General features: G+C 35.0%; 1 protein-coding gene across 2 annotated transcripts in view; it reads right to left on the bottom strand.

Annotated features, from left to right (window-relative positions):
- Positions 1-817: 817 nt before the first annotated feature.
- Positions 818-9918, bottom strand: part of SOX30 (SRY (sex determining region Y)-box 30) — a 32300-nt gene continuing 23199 nt past the window's right edge. For both annotated transcript variants that reach the window (XM_004689832.1, XM_004689833.1), the window contains one exon: positions 818-1856. In XM_004689832.1, the coding sequence (XP_004689889.1) occupies positions 1475-1856 (382 nt within the window). In that variant the 3' untranslated portion in view covers positions 818-1474. The remainder of the gene's footprint in view (positions 1857-9918) is intronic.

Raw genomic sequence — 9918 nt, 5'->3', positions numbered from 1 at the left:
TGTAGACTCAAGTGGAAAGACAATCAAGGTGCTCTTGTTTCTTGCTTTGCATCAGCTAAGAAATTCAAATTACCCTTTAACCACATTGAAATCACATAGCACATAGTAATAAAGAATATGAAATATGAAAATAAAATTTTTATTGGGAAAGGAATTAAGTTACATACAATTAAGGATACGATAGATGAAGTGTTACATTAACAACCTTTGTTTAAGAGATAAATACAGGTTTAATAAAGGATGAAGCTAGGAGCTTAGAACAAGTTTCCATATACAATTTCCAAATAGTTTTAAGTAGCAAGATCTCAATTTGCATAAATTATACAGCTCATTGAAGGAAAAGTATATTTGCTTGTGGTTATTTCCCATCATCAATTCACTTTGTGCCTTACAGATCTGGTTCACCATGATCTCAATTAAGGTTTAATTCTGTTTCAAAAAGGATCTCTCCAGTCATAAGTGTGTACTTACCAAAATGTTACATCACAAGTAGGATTTTTTTGTTCATTGTGAATGAAACAAGTTCCAGGTGAACTTTGGGGTTTTAGAAACCACTGCTTGAGCCAGCTCTTGAGTTCTTCCATTTGGGGGAAGTGTGGAAGTCACGTGTATACACATGTAAGAATAAGAACATGGTGAAAGAACACATGCATGACATCTTGTTGATAGTCTTAGTCTCGTGTAAGCTACAGGAGCTTGAAATTCTGGAGACTATTTGGTGAAAATAAATAACATGCACGTGGTATGGAAGCCATCCTCATTAGAATGATACTCATCTGGCTTATTTCTATTCCCGAAAGAGAAAACATTCAACAAGAACAATTTTTTTCTATGTTTATTTAATTATAACAAAAGTAGAACAATGCATACCAAATGGAAAAAGATATCCAAAACGATCAAAATGTTTAGGAACAGAAATGACTAATTTGGCTAAAGGAATTACCAGGTGTCATTAAAACACATTTGCAACTTATAATTAGTTATTAGTGTAAATTAATAACACATTCCCATATCACTACTAAGTTATCAAAACATTTTAAAAATCTCACATAAAACTGACAACATCCATAAATATTATATAAACACCAAACAAAACAATGATATAAGAAAAAAAAACAAAGGTATCCTAAGAAAAAATACAAATCTCACTTGCTGTGTCTGATCTATAACCCTTTCCCCCTCACATGTACTTGTGACGATTCAGTATTTTTCATGCTCCAATTATGGTGATATATATTGATGCCAATTTCAGCCATAAAAAAATAAATTAATTTGTATTAAATATCCTCACGATGAAACATCAGGACTCCAGTCTCACTAATCAAAACTTTATGAAGACATAAATTAGTTTGGTTTTGACTCCTCAAATCATGGCTGAAAACTCTCAGCAGAGCATTCAAGGCTTTTTTCTTAGACCAACTGACCCAGCATACTTTTTAAGAAATGTTTATTTTCTGTGCTATTTGTTTTAAAATTATAAATTCCTGAGCACTTTTTCTTCTTCCTCTTCATCACTATCAGTGACATTGACTTGCTGGATGCTAGAGGGAGTTGATGTCGGGGCTGTGAAGACATTCTCCAAGGCTCCAATGTCCAGCTGAGGCATGGGGGTTAAGTATTCTTCCCCACTGTGGCTATGACTATTATAGTAAGAGGTCCCATCCATGCTCTCACAACTTCGAGAATCTTCACTATGTGTTCGTTCATCTGGATAGTCTCTAAAAGGATAGTCTCTATTTAAAGCTGAAAACATAGCCTCATGTTTTTGGTACCTGTCTTCATAATAACCAAGGCATTCTGGCATTGAACTTGGAAAATTTCCATAGCCAAAAGGAGGCCGACTATAAGGGCACGTGCTGCAGCAGAAAGACAAAAAAAGGAATTAGATCACAGCTTGCCCACATATTGCCTTGCATACAGACTAACTGAGCACATTTAACTGCATCCTCTTTGGGGCTTGGAAAGTTCCCAAGATCCTTTCTACAACCACTCATGTACTCATCTGCTCTTTACTATTGCTCAGGCCCCACTCAGAATAAATGGCAAAGTAAACCTGCCAATGAAACACTCACCAGCACTACTGTCTATTGTCAGCCTTTGGGTTCTTACCTTTTGCCAGCCTTGATAAAAGAAAAATAACTTATTTGGACCCTTTTTTTCACTATGCCTCATAGCATGTACAGGGTTGGAAATGCAGGCATGTGATGTGATGCTAAAAATGGACAATGTAATAATTGTAAACAATGTAATAATTGCTCTTACTGGTGTTTGAAAGAGAACGCATGAGAGAGGGTGAATTACTGGGTTAAAATCAAGAGTGGGGACACTAGATGATAAAAGTGTAATTTTTAATTGACATTCAATAATAGTAGTTTTTAAAGCTTCCCCTATCAGAAAAATTTAGAATTGACATTAAACTGTGGTTTAAAATATCTTTCCCAAAAGAAATTTAGGAAGGCAGGAATGCAAAGAATTAAAAAGATTATTTCCTTGTTTTACATAATGAATTTTAAAGGCAAATAAAAAAGATTTTTATTTAAATCCATTTGTAGATTTAAGTGCTATTTTCCCTTTCAAAGGCAAAGAACAGAAATCTCAGGAAGAGGCAAAGTTCAACCCACAGTTCCCTGGACTCACAAACTCCATCTAGTGACAGAAAAATATAAATACCATGCTGATTAGTAGGGTGGTTAATGCTTCACAATTAAAAAGAAGAGAGGTCAGCTGCATTTTTTAACCTTCAAAAACAGCTGCAATTGACAAAGAGACTATCATTCCCACCTCTGAAAATATGGGGTCTCTTCAGTGGTTTGATGTCCTACCCTAAATCCCCAAGTGCTAGCGACCTTTACCATATCACAAACACAAGGCAAAGTTTCTAAAATTTTCCGGTTTCCATTCCTATTGCCACATTCATTCAGGCATCCATATTTAACACTGATTACTTGAAAGTAGTATACTTCTGACTCTCCCATCTTCACCTCTCTCTTTGATCCCGCAGATTCTCCAAAGGGTTGCTCAAATCTATCTGCACAAAGACTTCACTTCAGCTAAAAATATTTCAGCCACTGGGCCCTCCCTGGTGGCACAACCGGTTGGAGTGCAGCACTGCAAAGATGGCCATGGCACAGCCACAGCCACAGTCACAGCGCTTCCCAGCAAGTTCCATCCCGGCCCTGGAGGTGATCCGCATGGCAGGGCAGACCTCTCCTGACCCACCCACTGCTTCCCTCAGCAGTGCACTCCATCAATCTGCCTGTTCTGCTCCCCACTCTGACTCGGGTGAATCCTCTCACTGCCCCTGCTCCTCTGGCCTGTACCCCAGTTTTGTATGCATAACTAAATAAATAGACCTTAAAAAAAAATAAAGAAAAAAAAAATTCAGCCACTATCTTTTTCAGGACTCACTCTAGGCAAGATAGTACGGAAAGCTTGATAGAGAAATTCTATAAAACCATAAAATCTAGGTATACACTAGATATGCCCTGATGACTGGTATACTGAGCATTTCTCCATGAGCTATGTTCCTATGTTATCTTCTATGAAGAAATGCCTATTCAGAATTTCTGTTCATTTTTAAACTGGGTTGTTCATCTTTCTTTTGTTGAGCTGTAACAACTGTATATTCTGGATACAAGTCCCTTATTAGATCAATGATTTGCAAATATTTTTCTCTCCTTCTATGAGTTTCCTTTTCATTTCCTTGATGATGTCATTTCATGCACAAAAATTTTTAATTTTTATGAAATCTATTTTTCCTTGTGCTTTTAGAACAATACTAAGAAACCATCACCAAGTCAAACAGCATAAAGATTTACCCCTGTTGACTCTTCTAAGTGTTACTATGATTTTTGTTCTTGCCTTTCAGGGGGATTTTGATCCATTTTCAGATAGTTGTTGTATTTTTGATATATTTTGTATTTTTCTGATTATATTTTGCACCTACACTCAATTACCATCTTCCCAAGGATCCTACTTCATTCTTTTGCATGTGGGTACCCAGTTGTCAATAGCACCATTTATTGAAGAGACTATGGCATCTGTGTCAAAATTCAATTGACTATATTATATTTGGGTTTATTTCTGTGGCTCTCAATTCTATTCCATTATCTGCATGTTTATCCTTATGCCAGTACCACAATTTAAAAATATGTATACAGGCCCTCCCTGGTGGCGCAGCAGGTTAAAGCACAGCACTGAGAAGCTAAAGCCACTTCCGCCTGAGTTCGATTCCCGCCTGCCCTGGAGGTTACCACATGGTGTGGCAGACCTCTCCTGACCCGCCTGCTGCTCCCCTTAGCAGTGTACTTTGTAGAGCTGCCTGTTCTGATCCCTACTCTGTCTCTGGTGAAGTCTCTCGCCGCCCCTGAGCCTCTGGCCTGTACCCCAGTTCTGTATGAACAAATAAATAAATCTTAAAAAAAAAATGTATACAGCATAAGTTATTTAAAACAGCTTTAGGTTCAAAGCAAAACTGAACAGAAAGCACACAATGGTTCCATGCACTCCCTCCCACATACATGAACAGCCTTCTCACACCACAGAAGTACTACATTTGTTACAACTGATGAGCTTAAATTGACAATCCGTTATCATTCAGCTAATAGTTTACATTAGGGCTCATTTTTAGTGTTGTATATTCTATGCCTTTCTGCTTATTTAAGTCTTACTTCTTTCTTTGCTAAAGTTTTAAGATTTTCAGTTTATGGGTTTGACTAAAGTATAATGATATGTATCTACCACGATGGTATCACACAAAATCATTTCTTTACTCTGAAAATCTGTGTTTTGACAAACTACTCCCCCCGACCTCAACAATGTCAGTTATTGGATTTTTACTGTTTCATGGTTTTGCCTTTTCCAGCAGTCACATTGTTGGAATCATAGCATAGATAGCTTTTTTAGGTTAGGATCTCTTATTTAGAGAAATGTCATAATAGGTTTCTTTGTGTCTTGATAGCCCATTTCTTTTTAGTGTTGAATAATATTCCATTGTTTAGATATACCACTGTTTTTCATTCCTCTATTAAGGATATCATGGTTGTTTCCATGTTTTGGCAATTAAGAATTAGATCTACTATATTTATGTGCAGATTTTTGTGTGAACTTTAGATTTCGACTTGAGTAAATACTAAGGAGTGTATTGCTGTTATCATATGGTAAGAGTATTTTTTAATTTTGTTTAAAAATCACCAAACTATAACATTATACACCCCTACCAGCAATGAATTAGAGCTCTCTTTGTTCCATATTCTCGCCACAACTTGTTTTGTTAGGGTTATGGATTTTGGAAAAATCTGAGACATCTATAATTCTGTCTCATTGTTTAAATCTATAATTCTCTAATGACGTAACACGTGGAGCATCTTTGCATCTGCTTAATTGCTATGTGTATATCTGTTTTGTTAAGATGTCTGTTGAGATCTTTTGTCCATTTACAAGCAGGTAGTTCATTTTTCTACTGTGGAATTTAAGAATTCTTTGTATATTACAGATAACAGTACTTTAACAGCTCATATATTTGCCAATAGTTTCTCCCAGTTTGTGATTTGTCTTCTCATTCTCGTGATACCACATTGTTTGATACTGCAGCTATAATAAAGATTGAATTCATAACTTTTGGGTCCTCCATCTTTGTTCTCCATTTTCAAGATTGTTTTAACCATTCCAGGTCACTTACAATCCCATATGAATTTCTGTAAAAAAAAAAAAAAAAAAAAGGCCACTGGGATTTGAGAAGGATTGTATTGATTCGGTAAATCATTTGGGGAAGAATTACCATTATTAGGTCTTCCAAAATATGAACAATGATACAAAGATGCCTTTCTATTTACATAGGTCTTCTTTCTTATCTCAGTAATATTTCATAGTTTTTAGTTTGTAAGTCTTAACACCTCTTTAGATTTATTACTAAGTATTTTATTCTTTTTGATGCACTGGAAATTGTTTACTCAATTTCATTTTTAGATTGCTCTCTGCTAGTGTATAGAACACAAGTAATTTTTGCCTATTGCTCTAACACCATGCAACTGCTGAATTCACTCATTAGCTCTAATAACGTTTTGTGCGCTCTTTAGGATTTTCCTGATAGATAGTATTTTCTATATATAGGATGATATGTGAACAGAAATAATTTTACTTAGTTTCCACTTAGAATGTTTTTTTGTTTGTTTCTCCCTTAACTAATGGCTCTGGATAGAATTTTACTACAATGTTGACTAGCCATAATAAAAGCAGGTATCCTTTTCTTGTTTTCAATTTTAGGAAGAGAGATTTTGGGTGCCTGAGGGTCCTTTTCCTCCACATCCTTACCAACACTTGCTGTTTCTGGTGTTTATAAAATGGTGCATTCTCATAGTGTGAGATAGTATAATACTGTATCTTGATTTGAATTTCCCTGATGATAATTAATTATGATCAGCATTTTTTCATATACCTGTTGGCCATCAGCATATTTTCAGTGGAGAAATAGCTATTTACCTATTCTGCCCATTTTTTTATGGGATTTTTAGTTTATTGTTAGTTGTATGAGTTCTTTGATCAAAAAGATTAGATTTCACCAAGTGTTTTTTTCTGCATAAATTGAGATGGTTGGGAAGCTTTGTTCCTTCATTCTATTAATGATGTCTTTCACGGATTTTCAGATGTCGAATTTCAGAAGCAAAATTACATTTACGTTCCTGGGGTAAATCTACCTGGGCCTGGTGTATAATCCCCTTAATATGCTACTGGATTCAGTTTGCTAGTATTTTCCTTATTACATTTTGCACTTATACTCACAATATATATTGGTCTATAATTTTCTTCCTTGTGGTATCTTTGCTGAATTTGATGGTAGAGTATTATTGCTGCTTTAGAAATTCTACTTCACATTTTTTTTGGGAAGACTTTGAGAAGGATTTTTTTCTATTTAAATGCTTGGTAGAAATCAGTAAAGCTATGTTCTATGTATTTCATATTTTTTGTTGGAAGATTTTCAGTTATGGATTCAATCTCTTGATATTGTCCAAATTTTCTATTTATATTTTTAAAGTTTGTTTTTATTTATTTGCATACAAGAAGTGGGGTATAGGCCAAAAAATGTAGGGGGCTGGCAGATGAGAGGATTCACCAGAGACACAATGGAGAACAGAAATACACTGCTGAGGGGAGAAGCAGGCAAGACAGGGTCCACTCCCTGGCTTGAATTCATGCTGCAATGGCTGGTGATACCTTAACACCACTGAGACTTTAACCCCTGAACCACCAGGAAGGCCCAGAGAATTTTATTTTCTTCTTCAGTTTTGGTTAATTCATCTATTGTCTATTTCATATAACTTATCTGAATTGTCATTACACAATTATTCATTGTATATTCTCATCATTTTTCTTTCTGTAAGGTCAGTGACACTGTTTCCAACTTCATAGCTGATTTTAGTAACTTACGTGTTTTTCATGGCAGGCTAGCTAGAGGTTTGTCAATTTTGTTGTTTTCAAAAAGTCAACATTTTTGACTTCTTTCATAATGTTTTCTATTATTAATTTCATTAATCTCTAACTTTATTATTTCTTCTTCCTTCAGTTAGCTTTAGGTATTGTTTGTTCTTCTTTTTCTAGTTCCTTAAGGTATAATGTTAAGCTATTGACTTGAGATCTTTCTTTTTAAATGTAAGCCTTTGCAGCTATAAATTCCTCTATCAGTACTGCTTTTACTATAAAATCCCTTGTTATGCTATGTTGTATTTTCAATTTAATGTCTTAAGGCATTTTTAAAATTATTTTAAAAATATTTTAGATTTATTTATTTATTCATGCAGAACTGGGTTACAGGCCAGAGATGCAGAGGGTGAGAGGATTCACCAGAGACAGAGCGGGGAGCAGAACAGGCAGATCGATGAGATACACTTCTGAGGGGAGCAGCAGACAGGTCAGGAGAAGTCTGCCTCGCCATGTGGATCTCCTCCAGGGCAGATGGGGATCAAACTTATGCTGAAGGGCCATCTCATAAGGCATTTTTAATTCTCACTGTTAAGTCTTATTGGCCTACTGGTTCCTAAGAATGTGTTGTTTAGGGCCCTTCCTGGTGGCACAGCGGGTTAAAGCGCAGCACTAAGAAGCTAAAGCCACTGCAGCATGAGTTTGATCCCTGCCTGTCCACATGGCATGGCAGACCTCTCCTGACTGCCCATTGTTCCCCTCAGCAGTTTACTTCGTGGATCTGCCTGTTCTTCTCCCCTCTCTGTCTCTCAATCCTCTTGCAGCCCCTACACCCCAGTTCTGTATGCACAAATAAATAAGTCTTAAAAAAAAAAAAAAGAATGTGTTGTTTAGCTGCCATATATTTGTGATTTTTCCTATTTTCTTTGTTATTGATCACTAGTTTTCATTCCATCATGGTTGGAAAAACTTTGTATGATTTGTCTTTTTGAATTTTTTTGAGACTTGTTTTGTGATCTAGTATTTGGTGGATCCGAAGACTATACCATGTGTATTTGAGAAGAATCTGTATTCTATTGTTGGGAGGGGTATGATGAGTCTGTTAAGTCAAACTGTAGTGTTAATAGTCTTCCATTTTCTTATTGACCTTCACCTATTATTAGATGGATTTTTTGATAAGTGACCTTCTAGTCATTCCTTAAATATTTATAGAAAACATTACACTCAATATTAAGAAGCTGAAAATGTTTCCTCTAAGATGAGGAACAAGACAATGATGTCCACTCTTGATTGCTGCTGTTAGTCAGTGTAGTATTACTGAGTATTACCATAGTCAGAGTAATTAGACAAGAAAAAGAATAAAAGACATTAAACTTGGAAAGAAAGAAGTAACTTTCTCTATTTGCTTTTGACATAAACTTATATATTAAAAAACTTAAAGTCTCCATCAAAAACCATCAGAATTAATCAACAAGTTGAGTAAAGTTTCAACCTGCATATAAATTGTGTTTGTGTTTCTTATACCAAAAATGAACTATCAGAAAGAGAAATTAAGAAAACAATACCATTTGTTATTGCTTCAAAAAGAATACCCAGGAATAAGTAAAATCAAGGAGGAAAAAGACACAAATAGTGAAATAATAAGACACTGATGAAAGAAATTTCAAACATAAATAGAAAGATTATCTGTGCACAGGGACTAGAAAAGCTTCTATCATTAAACCTCCAGTTAATAATCTAAATATTTAGTAGAATCCCTATGAAAACGCCAGTGACCTTTTTTACAGAAACCAATCAAACCATCCTAAAATTTGCACGGAATCACAAAAAAATACCTGAATAGCCAAAAAAAAAAAAAATGAAAACCTAAATGTAGGTATTATACAAACTTACTTCAAATTATATTACAAAGCTATATTGATCACAACAATATGGTTATAATAATAAATAAGGATAACAATATAAATAATGAAACAGAACAGAGAACCTAGAAATGAGCTCTCACATATATGGACAATTAATTTATGAAAAAGTAACCAAAGTAATGGAGAAGTGACGGTATTTATTAAATGTTGTTGGAAAAACAAACTGTCATATGCAAAAGAAAATGGAAGCTTTCCTATACCATACACAGAAATCAACTCAAAAGGGACTAAAGACAAATGTTAAGTATTGGCAATGATTTTTTTTTTTGGGGGGGGGAGGGTCTAACAACAAAAATAAGAGCAAAATTAAACAAGTGGGAACACATCAAACTAAAATGTTTTTGTTCAGCAAAGAAATCTATCAGCAAAATAAAACACACCTACCAAGTGGGTAAAATATTTGTGACTCTATATCTGATAAAGGGCTAATATCCAAAGCATGTAAGGAATTCATACAACGCAGAAGAAATCAACTAAAAATAGAGTATCTGAAATGACATTTAAAAAAAAAAAAAACATAAAGATGGTCAAAGGTCCCTGAAAGGCCCTCAAGATCACTGATCAAGGAAATATATCT

The sequence above is a fragment of the Condylura cristata genome, unplaced genomic scaffold (genome assembly GCF_000260355.1).
Source record: "Condylura cristata isolate star-nosed mole 26May11 unplaced genomic scaffold, ConCri1.0 scaffold00026, whole genome shotgun sequence".
Taxonomy (NCBI): domain Eukaryota; kingdom Metazoa; phylum Chordata; class Mammalia; order Eulipotyphla; family Talpidae; genus Condylura; species Condylura cristata.
The sequence above is the reverse complement of the archived record's forward strand: the minus strand, read 5'-3'. Positions and strand labels throughout refer to the sequence as shown.